This window comes from Papio anubis, chromosome 16 (genome assembly GCF_008728515.1).
Source record: "Papio anubis isolate 15944 chromosome 16, Panubis1.0, whole genome shotgun sequence".
NCBI lineage: Eukaryota > Metazoa > Chordata > Mammalia > Primates > Cercopithecidae > Papio > Papio anubis.
Window position 1 is genome coordinate 55186343 of NC_044991.1, and position 18781 is coordinate 55205123.

Sequence of the window (18781 nt, forward strand, 5' to 3'; positions counted from 1 at the left end):
GGGTTTCAAGAGTGAGCCACTGCGCCCGGGCTGTTTCTATGTAAGATACCCTTTTCCCCCAACTGCTTATCACTGATTTTAGGCAGTTTGGTTTTAAAAAATTTTTCTTCAGCAATTTGGTTTTGATGTGACTTGGTGTGGTTTTCTTCATGTTTTTTTTGTTTGTTTTTTGTTTTAAGATGGAGTTTCACTTGCCACCCAGGTTGGAGTGTAGTGGCATAATCTCGGCTCACTGCAGCCTCTGCCCCCTGTGTTCAAGTGATTCTCCTGCCTTAGCCTCCCAAGTAACTGAGACTACAGGCACCCACCACCATACTCAGCCTAAATTTTTTGTATTCTTAAAAACGGGGTTTCACTATATTGACCAGGCTAGTCTCAAACTCCTGACCTCAGGTGATCCGCCCACCTCAGCCTCCCAAAGTACTGGGATTACAGGCATGAGCCACTGCACCAGCTTCTTCATGGTTTTTGTGCTTTGGATTTTTTTAGCTTCTTGGATGGGTGGGTTTATAATCTTCCTCAAATGCAGAAGCTTATCAGCCATTTTTTTTTAAACATTTCTCCCCTCCTCTTCAGGAATTCCTGTTACATATGTATCGGGCTGCTTGAAGTTGGCCCACAGATCCCTGATGTTCCCTACTATTGTGATCAGGGTTTTTTCTCTTTGTGTTTTGTTTTGCATAGTTTCTACTTCTGTTTATTCTAATTTACTCACCTTTTCTTCGGCATTGTCTACTGCCATTAATCTCATCCAGTGTATTTTTCTTCTTAGACATTGTATTTTTCATATTTAGAAGTTTGATTTGAATCTTTTTTATATTTTTTATGTCTCAAACTAATATGGTTCATTCTTTTCTCCAGCTTATTAAACGTGATACAGTTATATCTGTTTTAGTAACTTTTTCTTATTTTATTATTATTTTTTAATAGAGATAGGATCTCATTATGTTGTCCATGCTGATCTCAAACTCCTGGCCTCAAACAGTCCACCCATCTCGGCCTCCCAAAGTGCTGGGATTACAGGCAGGCACCCCTGTGCCCAACCAATAACTTTTTCTTCTAATCCTATTACCTGGTCTTGCTTTTTAAAGCTTTATTAGGCAGGAAGCAGAGCAACATTTGACTTAGGACTAATTTTACCCCACTACTGTAGCAAAATCCTTTTCAGTACTCTACCCAATATCCCTATGAAGTATGAGGTTTTCCTCTGTGGCTGATGAGAATGGGCAGAATTTCCATTGTGAGGGATGTATTGATGTTTGCTGTTTGACATATGAATATACAGTTTTTGCAGCACCATTTGTTGAAAAGACTCTTCTTTCTCTTTTGAATTGTCTTTTCACCTTTGTTGAAAATCAGTAGACCATATATGTATGGGTTCTATTGTTTCCTACAGGCATCAGTGAATGGTTGGTGCTTAGGCAGCTCCTTCACTCTCCCTACAGTGATTTACAGATTCCAGAGTGTTTTTACATTGGGCAGAAATTGTTAGCAATGCAGAGCAGGATCCTGGACCCATTGAAACATGGGACGGTGAATACATCCTGAGAACCCTGGGGACCAATCTGGCTTTCACCTTTGTGTGTTGGAGAGGCCCAGGCCAGCGGAGGTTTGCTCTCTGCTGCCATATTTCTGCACCCTCTCATGTGTTGACTTGTGTCCACCTGAAGCTATTGAGGGACACTTTTTAAAAATTTCTTGAGAAGAAGTCTCACTCTGTCATCCAGGCTGGAGTGCAGTGGTGTGATCTTGGCTCAGTGTAGCCTCTGCCTCCTGGGTTCAAGCAATTCTTGTGCCTCAGCCACTCAAGTAGCTGGATTACAGGCATATGGCACCACGCCTGGCTAATTTTTTTATTTTATATTATTATTATCATTATTTTAGTAAAGATGGAGTTTCACCATGTTGGCTAGGCTGGTCTCGATCTCCAGGCCTCACGTGAAGCTCCCACTTCAGCCTCCCAAAGTGCTGGGACTACAGGCATGAGCCGCTGCACCTGGCTGGAGGGACACTTTAAAAACGAAGGTTTTGGTCTGGCACGATGGTTCACATCTGTAATCCCAGCACTATGGGAGGCTGAGGCGGGCAGATCACCTGAGGTCAGGAGTTCGAGACCAGCCTGGCCAACATGATGAAACCCCATCTCTACTAAAAATACAAAAATTAGCCAGACCCTGGTGGCGCGTGCCTGTAATCCCAGCTACTCGGGAAGCTGAGGCACGAGAATCGCTTGAACCTGGGAGGCAGAGATTGCAGTGAGCCGAGATTGCACCACTACACTCCAGCCAGGGCAATAGAGTGAGACTGCTTCTCAAAAAAAGAGTAAAGTTTTGTACAGCACTGAGCATGAAGGAACTGTTTGGCTGCCTATTACTTGTAACATGGGTCACATTCAGGAACAGAATGTCAAGAGAAGTAAGCAAGTCACAGAAGAATACATGATTAGGATTTCATTTATATAAAAACAAAAACAGACAAAACTAAGTAATACACAGTTTACAGATACATTCAAGTGTGGTAAAACCATCCAGAATTCAGGATGCTGTTCCCCTTTGGGTGGAAGAGAAGGACTGTCATTGAGGAAGGACATCCAGGGGGTTTCAACGGTGCTAGTAATGCTCAATTTCTTAGGCCCGGTGGTGAGTGCATAGACATCTGGGTTTTGTTGTTGTTGCTTTGTGTTTTTTTGGGGTTTTTGCTTTGTTTTGTTTTGTTTTTTTCTTTAAACCTTGTGTATACATTTCACACACATATATAGACACAGGATGAAAATCATCTAGCCATTGCATCATAAATTGCCCCAGCAGTGATAAATGTTTCCTCTTCCCATAGACTGGGCTGTTGGAAGATTTGTATTTGTACAGCCAGTTTTCTGAAAGAGGAAAGCCAAATTCTTCATTGGCATTTGCTTGGTATCTTGGTTTACCCTGAGGGCTTATCCCTCTTTTGTTGAACTTCCAGGGATGCAGAGCTCAATCAAAGGCAGAACCAAACCGCAGTCCTCCTGGTTTTGGGGCAGTAATGAGAAACTTCCTCTTATCCTGGATTTTCAGACTTATAGATTAGAGGAGAAAGGACAGAGCTCATCCACTAAGGACACCAAGGATGGCACAAAAAGTCAGGGAGATCTCCTCAGGAGTTGGCTGCCCTGGCCCCTGTGAACCCCTGCAAAGGCATGGCCCTCAGACCACTGTCTGACAGTCAAGAGTCCAGAGCAGATACCAGAAGGGTTATTGCTTCAAGCGGATTAGGATCTGAGACCAGAGCACAGGCACTGGGCCACCCAGTAAGTCACTTCACTTATCTCATGTGTGCTCTGAGAATAATGACAGAGTTACTGCTCACAGAGCCAGGCTGAGGGGCAGCTGCGATCACAGGACAGATCACAGGACAGTACTGAAATTAGATCCTGTTTACTGAGACCTTGCCTTGGCCCATGCCCCATAATGAGTGCTTTTCCAGCACTGTCTTGTGAATTTGTCTTCCTCTTTTCCATTTTGTTTTGAGGCTTCAGAGTCTAGTGGGAGAGGAAATGCTGGAGATGACCTCGCTCATCCTTTCCCGTCTTCTTATTGAGTAGATGGAATGTGCCAGCTTCTCCAATCTGTGCTTTTTTCTGGAAGCTTCAGGATTTTGAGGTTTGTCCAGGAGGCCTTTCGAGTAGCACCGGACTTGTTTCTGAAAATGTTCACTTCAAAAGTGCACAGGTAGAGAGGTACCCAGGACAGGGAAGGGTGCAGGTACTAAGCACTCAGCAGTAGGAGCAGTTTCTACCTCATGACACCTGTGGAGCCCTCGTATCTCTGGAAAGAGTAAGTAGAGTCATCTTGTGGCAGGAGTTGGTGGGGTTGTGGTTTTAGGAGAGTGTTAAAGGTCTGGAATGAGCTCTGTAGGCTGATGGAAGGGGTAGGGAGACAGCAGTAAACAGGCTGTGGGACAGCACTGTGGCCTATTGTGGTTGAGGGAGCAGAGAAGGCACATCGTCAGATTCACCACAGCTGGGCTTTGGACAGGGGAGAATTGAAAGAAAAAAAGGCATGAGAGAACTGAAGGCACCAGCGTGGTATAGTGTCTTTGGCATCAGACAAACCTGTATTCTATACCTGGCTCCACCACCAAGTAATACTGTGATTTTGGGGGAAATCTCTCTAAGCTTGAGTTTTCTCATCTGTCCTATGAGAAAAAAACAATACCACCTCTTACAATTGTGAAAACAGAAAACTATAATGTATGACATGTGTGGTGCTTAGTAAATACTGCGTGAAACCTGTTCCCATTCCTTTCTTTTAACAGAACAAAGATTAAAGGTAAGTCTTGTCCCAGAAGATCTGCCCTTGATGTAGATGAGAAGAATATCAGAAATTTCTGAGCAATAGGGGAAAATGCAAATACCGTGACTGTGAAAGCTCAGTGACATCAGAGGATGGAGTGTGGGGAGGGAGACAGCTAAAAGGGGGATGGTGTGCTGGAGTCAGAGAGTAGCTGCTGGGCTGGAGATTTCAGAAGTTACTCTGGGTGCAGCTTTACTGCTCTAAGAAGGAATGGAAGTGTTTGCATTGGAGGGGAAGACTGAGCACATTCAGAGTGATTGGAAATATGGCATGGTCAAGAGGGCAGTAGGTGTGAGCGGTAGAGGGAGGGGCTTGTGTCTCTAGAGGAATGAAAGTATCATGCTGTGGTGTTGGGGAGAATGGCCTGGGAGCAGCATGGAGGAACTTTGGGGTTGGTACAGGATGAGGCTGAGGCATGAGTAGCTTCCTTTTCAGAGGGCCTCAGAAAAAGGCAGTATGCACAGAAAGCCAAGCTACTTGTTGGAGAGTAGAGGTTTCCAGAGCTTGAACCTGGATAGTTGCTGGCTGTGGCTGCCACAGATTTTAAAGTTGGCATGTCCCTCTGACTGGGCATCTGGTTCTTCCATGGAGGCAGATGCCAGTTCTTCTTGTACCTAAAAACCGCCTCCTTCTCCCTTCACTTCTCCTGTCTGCTGTGAACACATACTAACTAGGCCCCTCCCTTCCTTCTGAAACCTCACCTCCTCAGGAAGCTTCAAAGCTTGCAGTCTCTAGATTCCTCACCCAGGATGCGAATGCAGCCCTCAGACTCCTGGCCTTCGCTATTCTTGTCATTCCAGTCTCCAGAGCTTTGCACTGCTTTTCTGGAGCTACAACTCAAGGAATCGGTCTCACTTATTTATCTCTTGACCTTTGCCTTGGCAATGAGGTCTTAATGACAATAAACTCAAACCTGTGCCTTGAGCTTTAAGAACTACTTCATCTCCTCTCTGTATGCAGAAACATGGAAAGAAAAGCTGTTATAGGAATGGAAGATTCAGCTTGGACCAGCCCCAGAGAGCAGCTTCACCTAGGAGTCTTATGGGTGCTCTGGGTGCTTCTTTTGTGTCTCCAAAGCAAGCCCAGGCCCAGCATTAATCTTTGTCATCTTAGTTGTCCATCTTTTCCATGGTCTGCTCCCTAGGGCCTATACCTAGCTGCTGTATATGACCTTGACCATCCAGGACACAACAGCTCTCCTTAGACTTGAATCCTTGTTCTGAGCAACCCACATCCGTGTCCACCTGCCACCCATCTTGCTTTTGTGAACTACAGAAGAGCAACCCCCCAGTGTCTGTAGAACCTACTCATTACCTAACTCAAATGTTCCATTGCTGGGCACAGGGACCTTAAGCTCCCTTCACCAGTCTTCAGCTGAGAGTCGATTGCTCCTTCTCGGGCCCTAAGTGAGGGATGTGGTCTCTCTAGGGCTGAGCCAGCTTCTGGCAAAGCAGAAGAAAGGAAAATCTGTAAACTCAGTATATGGAGCAGATATACCCAAAGTCTTTTTTAGTGTGTTTCCCTGGAAGATACTCATAAGGGAATGTGAATTTTGCTTCTCCCCATTAGCTGATAGTTTATTCACTTGTTTTTCTAATTCTTACACAAAGACTGCATCTGATGCCTCGTTTCCCTCTGAGGCTCTAGGAGGTTACTTTGGCTTCCTCAGAGCAAAAGGCTCAGTATACAAATTGCATAACGTAATTGCTACTGATACTGGCCTCTAGTTACCACACTGCTGTGCAAGAGGACATTGGAATCTGACCCAGAGCACCCAGCCCTCCAGCTCTGACCAACTCTCTTTTCCTTCCAGGGAATGTTCATTTCTTCTCTAGTGGCCTTCTGTTTTCTCACTGTCGTCATGGAAGTATCATCATTTCCAAGGATCACATGAATTCCATTTCCTTCTATGATGGGGTAGGTGTTTTACTAGTCAGTGACTTTTTTGGTCGGAAAGTTCCTCACACTTTTGAGGGGAAAACTAAATAACTCCTGTCTCCCCTCCACTACCACAGGGCAGTATGTCAGGAACCAGCATAGCCACTGAGGCAGTCAGGGAGGGAGGTTGTGGAGAGGCCTGGGCATTCTCAAGACACTTATGAGCCTCGTCAACCTCACTGCTCTGTAAAGGGCTTACCTAGAAAGGGCTTCTGGTCAGAAGGGCCAGCAGCTCCCCATGCCCAATTCATTCATCCTAACTGAGAAGGCCTCCAGTGGCCCCTCTCAGCTGGCCTCCAGGCCCAGGGACACAAGGCTCACCCACTGAAAAACCAGAAAGGAGCTGCATCCTGTGGTATTGATGAGGCTTCACATACACATTAGCATGGACAGGATTGTAAGTGAGCCAGAGAGGGAGAGAAATGGCTCACTTTCCCTGTGAGAGTTTAACCCCTCCTCCCTCATACACCCAGACTTCCTCTCCAGCTCTGTAAAAGTTCCACTGTCCTGTAACAGTCCTCTAAGTTCACCAGGCTGCACCAACACTTCCCCTTCACCTTAAGGGGAAGAGGGTAGCGATGAATTTCTCCTAGCCTTTACTCTGTGGCCAAGGCACAGCTTGTCTCAGTGCAACACCAGAGCAGAGGGCAGGCCCGCCACTCTGCCTGGTCTCAGCCTCAAAACCAGTCTGTCTGGGAACTAGGACAGAGACTATGTGAGGTATTTTGGTCAGATGGCTCAGAAAACAAATTCTTTGAGCAAGTTTTTCTTCCATATAGAGCCCGCAGCCTTAAAGGCTGTTCAGAAATGTAGGCAGACCAATTGGACACATTGGATGGCCCTATTAGATTAAAGCTTTGCTGTTAGGTTAAAGAGTCTTCCAATATCAGAGAAGAAAGAATGCATCATGAAAAGCACAGTACTAGGATGATAAGTAGCTAATTTTGACAAAAAATAGATTCTTACCTCTACCAAAAATCAAAATGAACTTCTGAGGGATTAAAATTAAATATATTTAAATTTCACAAATAGAATATAAAAATGAATATTTATTAAACTTCTAGGGGTTAGAAGACTTCCTAAGCTTAGAAACAATACAAGAAATTCTAAAGGAAAAATTAGTCAAATTTGACCAGTTACTGAATTTTTTTTTTTGAGACGGAGTCTCACTCTGTTGCCCAGGCGGGAGTGCAGTGGTGCCATCTCGGCTCACTGCAAGCTCCACCTACCAGGTTCACGCCATTCTCCCGCCTCAGCCTCCTGAGTAGCTGGGACTACAGGTGCCCGCCACCATGCCCGGATAATTTTTTGTATTTTTAGTAGAGACGGGGTTTCACTGTGTTAGCCAGGATAGTCTCGATCTCCTGACCTCGTGGTCCGCCCACCTCGGCCTCCCAAAGTGCTGGGATTACAGGTGTGAGCCACGGCACCCGGCTGACCAGTTACTGATTTTTAAAAATTTTTTGCTGACAGTTTAACTTATTGAAGTGTACTGTAAATACAACTAACTGTATTGATTTAAAGCTTTGGCAGATGTGTACATTCATGAAACCACCTTTACAATCAAACCAAAATATTTCCTCATGCCCTTTTACAGATCATCTTTCCCTCCACTCCCGGGTTCAGACAACCACTGATTAGCTTTTGTCACTATATATTAGTTTGCATTTTCTAAAATGTTATATAAATGAACATCATCTATTCTGTATCCTTTGAGTCTGACATTTTCCACTTAACATAGTGATTTTTAGATTCATCCATGTTGAGTATGTAAATAGCTGTGTTCTCTTTATTGCTAAGTAGTATTCCATTGTATGGGTATATCATAAAATTTATCAGACTAATTAGTAATACAAAACCCTTTAAAAAGTATTTTAGGGGATGGGGAGGGGTTAATCAATGAATACAAAGTTAGAAAGGATGAGTAAGTTCTAGTGTTCTGTTGCACAGTAGGGTGCCTGCAGTCAACAGTAAGGTGTTTAGATCTCAAAATAGCTAGAAGAGAAGATTCTGAATGATAAATGTTTGAGGTGATGGATTTCTCGTTCATTACCCTGATTTAATCATTACATAATGTATACATGTATTGAAACAATACATTATACCCCATAAATATGTGCATATTATGTATTAATTAAAAATAAAAAATAATTTTTTATGGCCAGGCACAGTGGCTCATGCCTGTAATCCCAGTACTTTGGGAGACTGGGGCAGGTGGATCACCTGAGGTCAGGAGTTCAAGACCAGCCTAGCCAACATGGTGAAACCCCATCTCTACTAAACAAAAATTAACTGGGCGTGGTGGTACACGCCTGTAATCGAGGCTACTTGGGAGGCTGAGGCAGCAGAATCACATCAACCTGGGAGGCCGAGGTTGCAGTGAGCTGAGATCGCACCACTGCACTCCAGTCTGGGCTACAGAGTGAGAATGTCGCAAAAAATATATGTGTGTATATATATATTTTTAATAATTTTTAAAAAGTATTTCAAAAGGCAAATTTTTAAAATTGGGAAAAACATTTTTGGTGATTTAGACAAATGAGTTAATATTTTTTTTCTGCAAAGAGTTGTATCTTTATTAACATGGAAACACTGAGTCCCAGGTCAGGGGTGTTCAGAGGACATGAGGCTACTTAACAGATAGAAGAAGTTACATCAGAAACAAGCTCCTGCTATCATATGTAACAGTAAACTAGCATTTATTGTTAAATTATACTAATATAGTATTAAAGTATACTAACTTATACTAAGGAACTGTTGGCAGAGGAAAACTGGAATAGCTCATGTCAAGCCATGGGGGTGGCCCAAGAGGGTGAGAGAGTGCAGTCACTGGAAATGTTTACTGACAGTATATGATAACATGGCTGATGGTAATGATAAATTAAGTTTTAAAAACAGGATATGGGGCTGGGCGTGGTGGCTCACGCCTGTAATCCTAGCACTTTGGGAGGCTGAGAAGGGCGGATCACCTGAGGTCAGGAGTTCGAGACCAGCCTCACCAGCATGGTGAAATGCCGTCTCTACTAAAAATACAGAAATTAGCTGTGCATGGTACTGCGCGCCTGTGGTCCCAGGTACTCAGGAGACTGAGGCAGGAGAATCACTTTAACCCGGGAGAGGGAGGTTGCAGTGAGCCGAGATTGCACCATTGTACTCTAGCCTGGGCACCAAGGCTGGTGAAACTCCATCTCAAAAAAGAAAAAAAAAAAAAAAAAAGGCCCAGCATGATGGCATGTGCCTGAAGTCACAGCTATTTGGGAGACTTAGGTGGGAGGATCACTTGAGCCCAGAAGTTCGAGGTTGCAATGAGCTCGCACTTGCAATGAGCTATGATTGTACCACTGGACTCCAGCCTGGGAGACAGAGCAAAACCCTGTCTCTGAAAAAAAAAAAAACAGAAAACGAAAGTACTAAATGTTAGCTATAGTTGGGTTTTGGTGATGGGACTTTCGATTAATTTTTTTTAACTTTCCTCTCTGTTCTGTTTTTATAATTTTTTTCAAAATGAGTTTCATTTCTATGCCCTACCAGTGAACAATCTGAGAAAGATATTAATAAAACAATTCCAGGGCTGGATGCAGTGGCTGAAGCCTGTAATGCCAGCACTTTGGGAGGCCAAGGCAGATGGATCACTTGAGTCCAGGACTTTGAAACAAGCCTGGGTAACGTGGTGAAATTCCATCTCTACAAAAGATTATGATAATTATTATTATTATTTAGATGGAGTCTTGCTCTGTCACCCAGGCTGGAGTGCACCCAGCCTCAAAAAATTTTTTAAAATTAGTGGGGCATGGTGGCACATGTCTGTAGTCCCAAGCTACTTGAGAGGTGAGGTGGGGGGATCTCCTGAGCCCAGGAGGCAGCAGTTGCAGTGAGCTATGATCATGCCACACTGTGCTCTAGAGCAGCCTGAGCAACAGAGTGAGACCCTGTCTCAAAAAAAGAAAACAATTCAATTTACATTAGCATCAAAAACAGTAAAGTACTAAGGAGTAAATTTAACCAAGAAAATGAGAGATTTGTACACTGAAAACTGTAAAATATTGCAGAAAAATTAAAGACAACCTAAATGAAGGAAAAACATCCATGTTCATGAATCAGAAGACTTAATATTAAGACAATACTGCCCAACGCAACCTGCAGGTTCAGTGCCGTCCGTATCAAAATCCCAATGGCATTTTTTGCAAATAGGAAAACCCTGCCGGATATGGTGGCTCACACTTACAATCCCAGCACTTTAAGAGGCTGAGGCAGGTGGATCACTTGAGGTCAGGAGTTTGAGACCAACCTGGCCAGCACGGTGAAACCCTGTCTCTATTAATAATACAAAAATTAGGAAGATGTGGTGGCACATACCTATAATCCCAGCTACTCGGAAGGCTGAGGCACAAGAATCGCTTGAACCTGGGAGGCAGAGGTTGCAGTGAGCCGAGATTGTGCCACTACACTCCAACCTGGGTAACAGAGTGAAAACTATGTTTCAAAAAAAAAAAAAAGAAAGAAAGAAATAGGAAAACCCATCCGAAACTTCATATAGAATATATAGACTTTCAAGGGACCCTGATTGTTTAAAACAATCTTGAAAAAGAAAGTTGTAACACATACATTTTCTTGTTTCAAAACTCACTGCGAAGCTACAGTGACCTAACAGTGTGGTACTGGCAAAAGGTCAGGCATATGGACCAGTGGACTAGACCCATGGAGAGCCCAGAAATAAACTTTTGTATCGAATCATTTTTGACAAGGATGCCAGAACCATTCAATGTCAAAAGGACAGTCTTTTTAACTAATGGTGCTGAGAGGCCTGGTGCGGTGGCTCACGCCTGTAATCCCAGCGCTTTGGGAGGCCGAGGAGGGCAGATCACTTGAGGCTAAGAGTTTGAGACCAGCCTGGCCAACATGGCAAAACCCTGTCTGTACTAAAAATACAGAAATTAGCTGGGTGTGGTGGGCGGACCCCTGTAATCCCAGCCAGGCAGGAGGCTGAAGCATGAGAATCGCTTGAACCCAGGAGGTGGAGGCCAGTCAGCCAAGATGGCGCCCCTGCACTCCAACCTGGGCACAGGTGCCCTGAGTGGGACCCCGCTGTCTCAAAAAAAAAAAAAATGGTGCTGGGAAAACTAGATATCTGTGTGCAAGAGAATGAAGTTTGACCCTTACTTTATGCCCTGTACAATAAATTAACTGAAAATGGATCAAAAACAAACGTTAAGAGCTAAAACAATATGCAATCCCAGCACTTTGGGAGGCCGAGGCAGGCAGATCATGAGGTCGGGAGTTCGAGACCAGCCTGGCCAGCATAGTGAAACCCCATCTCTACTGAAAATACAAGCATTAGCTGGGCACGGTGGCACGCACATGTAGTCCCAGCTACTCGGGAAGCAGGAGAATCGCTTGAACCCAGGAGGCGGAGGTTGCAGCGAGCTGAGATCGCGCTTTTGCACTCCAGCCTGGACAGCAGAGTGGGACTCCATCTCAAAAAAAAAAAAACGAAAAACAGAGCTAAAATGATAAAACTCTTTGAAGAAAATACAGGGGAAAATCTTGATGATATTGGATTTGGCAATGATTTCTTGGGTGTGATACTAAAAGCACAGACAGCAAATGAAAAAATATGTGAATTGGACTCTGTCAATATTTAAAACTTCTGTGTATTAAAGGACATTATCCAGAGAGTGAAAAGACAATCCTCAGAATGGAAGAAAATATTCACAAATCATTTATCTGATAAGGGATTAATATCCTAGAATGAATTTTGAGATGACATTTTCACTTTAGGGGAAAAAATCCAGATTAGGGGTGGTGGCTCACTCCTGTAATCCCAACACTTGGGGAGGCCAACGTGGGAGGATCACTTGAGACCAGGAGTTTGAGACCAGCCTGGGCAACATAGAAAGCCCCTGTCTCTGCAGAAAGTTTAAAGAAAAGTTTAGCCAGGCATGGTGGCATGTGTCTGTAGTCTCAGCTACTTGAGGGGCTGAGGCAGAAGAATTGCTTGAGCCCAGGAGTTTGAGGCTGCAGTGAGCCATCACACTCTAGCCTGGGTGACATAGCAAGACCCTGTCTCAAAAAAAAAAAAAAAAAAAATCCTTTTATTTCCTGTATCTCCTATAAGTAAAGCACATCTATACCAAACCCCAGTGAGCTACATAATGTGACAATAATTGTACCGAAATTGATTCTGTGTGTTCTGGCAGTAGTTGTGAGTGCTATAATTGCGCAGATGCCCTTCTTGCTGATGCTCCCTCCTTTTCGCTTTAGGATTCCACCAGTACTGTTGCTGCCCTTCTCATAGACTTCAAAAGCTCATTGCTTCCTCACCTCCCAGTTCATTTCCATGGATCAAGCAGTTTTCTGATGATTGCCCTTTTCCCCAAATCGAAGATATACCAAGCATTTTACTCAGAGGTAACATCAGTCATTATTCAGCAAAACTACTACTACTTTTTTTCCGCCTAGCAATATAAATGGTAAGGCAGCGTCTTGGGGCTAACAGTGAAGTGATGAGAGGCAGAGTTACGAGGGCTGGCTGGTGTGCGGTGACTGCTTCTGATCCCTTCAGGTTCTGGAATGGTGCTGTTGGCAGGGAGAGGTGAGAGTCTAAAGAAACTGAACAAGAGGGTTTTTAGCCTTTAAGAAAAATCTACTTTGTCCTCTTTAAATCCTAATTAGGGTTATCTCTTATTTAGCTACTTTATTGAATTGTTGGGCCCTACCTACTGAATTAGTGTTCTCTTTGCCACCCTATACTCTCCTTCCCCATGGGTCACAGTCCCTCTTGCGAATGGTACCACCTGGCAGGCTGCACATTATAGGTGCTCAGCAAAGATTGCATAGATGAGGGAGTTTACAAGAATGATACGACCCACTTAGAGACCAAGCAATAGCCAAAGCCAAACTGATGGCTAACCTCATGACTAGTGGGAATTCTTGGAAAGGTGTGGTTACAGCAGCTTGTGATGGGACAGTGTTCCTCCCTCAGGTCAGATTCGCAGACCATAGAGGATGCAAGAGTTGACCTTGGCTGTAGAATAGCTTCTCAGCCCAGTCTGTGTCTCCCAGCTTTGCTGGACCTTTTTACCTCCTTGTGCTTATCCTTTCAATCTGGGAAAGTAAAGACAGCCCTTTAGATTCTCTTCAGCCATCCCTCTGCCTCTAGGCAGGAGTTACTTGAACCACTCCTGTCCGTATCCCTAGAGGAGAACATGCCTCTGCTGCGAGGACAGTGTTACCCGACCCCTTTCTCCATGCTTCCTGACCTCTCAAGGAGCAGAATCCCTGGGGGAGTAACCCAGAAAGACATTCTGGTTTTTAAAAGTACAGAACAAAATTGCTTCAGGCCTCTATTTTTGAAGCAAACTTGTTTGTTATAGTCATTTTCTCTGCAGTGACAGTCTAGATTTTCAACAACCATCAAATCCCCATGTGGGTTCCATATCCTGTTGTTGGGTTTAAAGTGTTCTTTGCTCAAATTCTGTTTTGTTTAGGTCTTCTCCCTCTGGCAACAGCAGGATAACTCAGGGCTCTCTTTAAAAGTGATCCAGGAAGGTGGATTATCTGTGGAACAAAAGAGATTGTAAGTGGCTGCTTCAATATTTGTGCTTGCTTCCCTAGGCTTTGTGGGCGTGCTTTCTCTGCAAGATGCCTCGCATTATGTAACACAGGGGTCTTGGCTTCTGAAAGGGTCAACACAGACATTTCAATGCTGCCAACTTGCAGGTAGCCGGTGCCCTTGGGAGAATAGAAGGCAAGAGAGGGCCACGTGCAGTGCCTGACACTTGTTATCCCAACACTTTGGGAGGCTGAGGCAGAAGGATGAATTGAGCACAAGAGTTCGAGACCAGCCTGCCTGGGCAACATAGTGAGACCCCATCCCTACAAAAACTTAAAAATTAGCTGGGTATAGTGGCGCATGCCTGTAGTTTCAGCTACTCAGGAGGCCGGGGTGGAAGGGTTACTTGAGACCAGGAGTTAAAAGTTGCAGTGAGCCATGACCATGCCATTGCACTTCAGCCTGAGTGATGGATCAAGACCCTTTCTCAAAAAAAAAAAAAAGGTCCCCACTGCCAGGAGCCAGTGTATCTATGAGGGGCCGCCTCTCATAGCCCTGACCCGGGCCAGGCATGGTGTTGGGCGCTGAGCCAGTCTCACCTGTCTCCGGGAGCCCAGGGTCTTACTCTGTCACCCACAGTAGAGTGCAGTGGTGCGGTCCTGGCTCACTGCAGCCTCGACCTCCCAGGCTCGGGTGATCCTCCCACTTAGCAATTGGGACTACAGAGGTTGCAGAACTTGAAGCTAATTTACCTTGTACATGTAAAGTGCATTTTCCTGATCCAAACAAGCTTCACTGTTTTCAGCTAACAGTAACTCCAGATGAGGGTTACTACCAGGGTGGAAAATTTCAGTTTGAAGTGCCCAATGCGTACAACATGATGCCTCCCAAAATGAAATGCCTGACCAAGATCTGGCACCTCAGCATCACAGAGATAGGGGAAATATGTCTGAGTTTACTGAGAGAACATTCAATTGACGGCACAGCTGGGCTCCCAAGAGAACATTAAAGGATGTCGTTTGGGGATTAAACTCTTTGTTTACTGATCTTTTGAATTTTGATGATCCACTGAATATTGAAGCTGCAGAACATCATTTGCAGGACAAGGAGGACTTCCAGAATAAAGTGGACAACTACATCAAGCATTATGCCAGATGATAAAAGGGGGTGATTGCAGGCCCATGGACTGTGTTACAGTTTGTCTCTAATGTGAAATAGCAAGAGGTAGCCCCGCCTCCCATCCTCACGCTCCCTCTCAGTCCCCTGGATTGCCCCAGTCCTGTGACCATGTTGCCCAGAAGAAGACCATCTTCATGACTGCTCATTGTATATGGAGAATTCAACATAATACATCAAGGGCTTCTTTTTTTTTTTTTTTTTTTTTTTTTGAGACGGAGTCTTGCTCTGTCACCCAGGCTGGAGTGCTGTGGCCGGATCTCAGCTCACTGCAAGCTCCGCCTCCCGGGTTCCCGCCATTCTCCTGCCTCAGCCTCCGGAGTAGCTGGGACTACAGGCGCCCGCCACCTCGCCCGGCTAGTTTTTTTGTATTTTTTTAGTAGAGACGGGGTTTCACCGTGTTCGCCAGGATGGTCTCGATCTCCTGACCTCGTGATCCGCCCGTCTCGGCCTCCCAAAGTGCTGGGATTACAGGCTTGAGCCACCGCGCCCGGCCTAAGGGCTTCTTTAAAAAAAGAAAAAGAAAAAGGTCGGGCACAGTGGTTCAAGCCTGTAATCGCAGGACTTTGGGAGGCCAAGGTGGTGGATCACCTGAGGTCGGGAGTTCAAGACCAGCCTGGCCAACAAGGTGATACCTCATCTCTTCTAAAAATACAAAAACTAGCCGGTCGTGGTGGTATGCACCTGTAATCTCAGCTGCTCGGGAGGCTGAGGCTGGAGAATCTCGAACCTGGGAGGCAGAGGTTGCAGTGAGCCAAGATTGTGCCACTGCATTCCAGCCTGGGTAACAGAGTGAGACTCTGTCTCAAAAAAAGAAAAAAAAGAAGAGAAGTGAAACCACCAAGAATCAGAAACTCATGGTATTATCAAGGGATTTCAGGCCAGCCTTTCTATGTGGATGTACCCATCATCATACACTAACACCTCATTTTGTTTAAGTCTGAAATGGGTGTTTTGGAAGAGTTGACTCTGTCACTGGACTCTGGCTTGAAAACATCAGAACCAGTTTTGTAAAGTGTATGTGCGAAAGGAAGATGGACTTCTAATCTGTGAGCTTTTGTTATTCCAGGCACTCCAGTGCACAGAAGCTCTTCAGTGCCCTGAGCCAGCCTGCTGGGGAGAAACGGAGTTCCCTAAAGTTACTCTCAGCCAAACTCCCAGAGCTAGACTGGTAAGCTCTGGTTCTGTTTATAGATGTTTAATATTCTGGCTTTTGAAATGTCAGAAACCTCAATGTTGGTCCTTTTAGCTCCTTTTTCTTGTAATTTCTTAGAGATCACTGTAAAGTTTCGCAGAAACACACTGTACACAATTTTATTCTCTAGAGAGAATCTCTCCAAGGTTTATTTTTCAACAATTAAGTAAAAACTTTTTCATGTGAGTAGGCACCTTCAGGAAAGGCTAGGATGGTAACATAATAGCATTGTCTTTGTGTTTTTAGGTTTCTCCAGCATTTCGCCATCAGCAGCATTAGCCAGGAGCCTGTGATGAGGACCCATCTTCCTGTCCTGCTGCAGCAAGCTGAAATCAACCCTACTCACAGAGTAGAAAATGACAAGGTAGAGGAGCTCACTAGATATGCTGGGAATTCACAGGAAGATAATCTTGAGAGCCTGCCCCTGGATCTTTTGTGTCAGTTAACAACAAGAACTCAGATGGAGTCCCTGTTACAGGACTCTCCACTTCCTTGGATCCTGAAATGTAATGATACACATGCAACCTGCTGTGTACAATGTCTGTGTCAGGTGTCTACATTTACCCTGGCCAAGCCTCATGACAGTGACAAAACCCTGGCATCTTGCCGTGCCCTCCCCTGGCCTCTCAAGAACATTTAAACTCCTACTCAGTGCTTTCATGCTATCAGCTCTTCCTGATTGTGACAGGAACTTACCTGGCAGTGGTTGACACATTGTGCTTAATACAGGGAAGGGCACCCATGTTATTCAGGCCTTGCTGGAATCAGCAGAGTAAAGTGATACTTTATAAACACTATCTTCCCCAGAGTGGAGGTTTTTTTGTTTGTTTGTTTTGGTTTTTTGTTGTTGTTGTTGCCCAGGGTGGAGTGCACTGGCGTGATTTTGGCTCACTGCAGCCTCGGCCTCCTGGGCTCAAGTGATTCTCCTGCCTCAGACTCCTGAGTAGCTGGGATCACAGGCATGCATCACCACGCCTGGCTAATTTTTGTATTTTTGGTAGAGACAGGGTATCACCATGTTGACCAGGCTGGTTTCAAACTCCTGACCTCAGGTAATCCGCCCACCCCAGGCTTCCAAGTGATGGGATTACAGGTGTGAGCCACTGCGCCCGGCCCCCAGAGTGGATTTTAATCTACTCCTGCCTCACGCTTTCCTCCTCTTGACCCCCTCCCACCGTTCCTTCAGAACCATAAGTCTCTTTTTTTTTTTTTGAGACAGAATCTCACTCTCACTCTGTTGGCCAGGCGGGAGTGCAGTGGCGTGATCTTGGCTCACTGCACCCTCCACCTTCTGGGTTCAAGGGATTCTCCTGCCTCAGCATCCCGAGTAGCCAGGATTACAGGCATGCGCCCCCACACCCGGCTAACTTTTTGTATTTTTAGTAGAGACAGGGTTTCACCGTGTTAGCCAGGATGGTCTTTTTTTCTTTTTTCTTTTTTTTTTTTTTTTTTGAGTCTTGCTCTGTCACCTAGGCTGGAGTGCAATGGCGCGATCTGCAACCTCCGCCACCTGGGTTTAAGCAATTCTCCTGCATCGGCTTCTCAAGTAGCTGGAACTTCAGGTACCTGCCACCACGCCCTGTTAATTTTTTGTATTTTTAATAGAGATGGGGTTTCACCATGTTAGCCAGGATGGTCTCAAACTCCTGACCTCAAGTGACCCACCTGCCTCGGCCTCCCAAAGTGCTGGGATTACAGGCATGAGCCACCATGCCCAGCTTTTTTTTTTTTTTTTGAAATGGAGTCTTGCTCTGTTGCCCAGGCTGAAGTCCAGTGGCCCGATCTCGGCTCACTGCAACCTCTGCCTCCCAGGTTCAAGTGATTCTCCAGCCTCAGCCTCCCCAGTAGCTGGGATTACAGGCATGTGCCACCAAGCCCAGCTAATTTTTGTATTTTTAGTAGAGTCAGAGTTTTACCAGGTTGCCAGGCTGGTCTGGATCTCCTTGCTTCAAGTGATCTGCCCGCCTCAGCCTCCCAAAGTGCTGGGTTTACAGACATGAGCTACCGCGCGCAGCCCAGAACCATAAGTCTTAATAGGCTCAAAGAGGGCATTTATTTCCATGCGAGTCTAGAAGATACTCAGCTGCAAAAGGAAATAAAAGCACTAAGCAATGAGAAACGTCATTTTTTCCCTAAGGCAAGAGTGTAAAGCATCTGAAAATACCTACTTGTTATGTTTTATTCAAAGGTGCAATATTTATTTATATTTTATTCAAAGGTGCTTGGCCGGGCGGGATGGCTCATGCCTGTAATCCCAGCACTTTGGGAGGTTGAGGCAGGTGGATCATCTAAGGTCAGGAGTTCAAGACCAGCCTGACCAACAAGGTGAAACCCCGTCTCTACTAAAAATACAAAAATTAGCCAGGCATGGTGGCAGGTGCCTGTAGTCCCAGCTCCTTGGGAGGCCAAGACAGGAGAGTTGCATGAACCCAGGAAGCAGAGGTTGTAGTAAGCTGAGATCGCACCACTGCACTCCAGCCTGGGCAATGGAGCGAGACTCCATCTGAAAAAAAAAAAAAAGGTGCTTTTGGACTGGCCTTAAAGTAAAAACATGTCTGGCTTTATGTACATGTGCTGTGATTTGAGGGG

At 45.1% G+C, this 18781-nt stretch overlaps 1 protein-coding gene and 1 pseudogene across 4 annotated transcripts in view; both read left to right on the forward strand.

The window, feature by feature from the left end:
• Nucleotides 1-18781, forward strand: part of C16H20orf194 (chromosome 16 C20orf194 homolog) — a 166953-nt gene that overhangs the window by 100345 nt on the left and 47827 nt on the right. For all 4 annotated transcript variants that reach the window (XM_003905008.3, XM_017944962.3, XM_017944963.3 and 1 more), the window contains 5 exons: nt 6145-6248; nt 12531-12677; nt 13757-13845; nt 16067-16168; nt 16439-16556. In XM_003905008.3, coding sequence (XP_003905057.1) covers nt 6145-6248; nt 12531-12677; nt 13757-13845; nt 16067-16168; nt 16439-16556 — 560 coding nt within the window. The remainder of the gene's footprint in view (nt 1-6144; nt 6249-12530; nt 12678-13756; nt 13846-16066; nt 16169-16438; nt 16557-18781) is intronic.
• Nucleotides 14261-15185, forward strand: LOC103888079 (annotated as a pseudogene).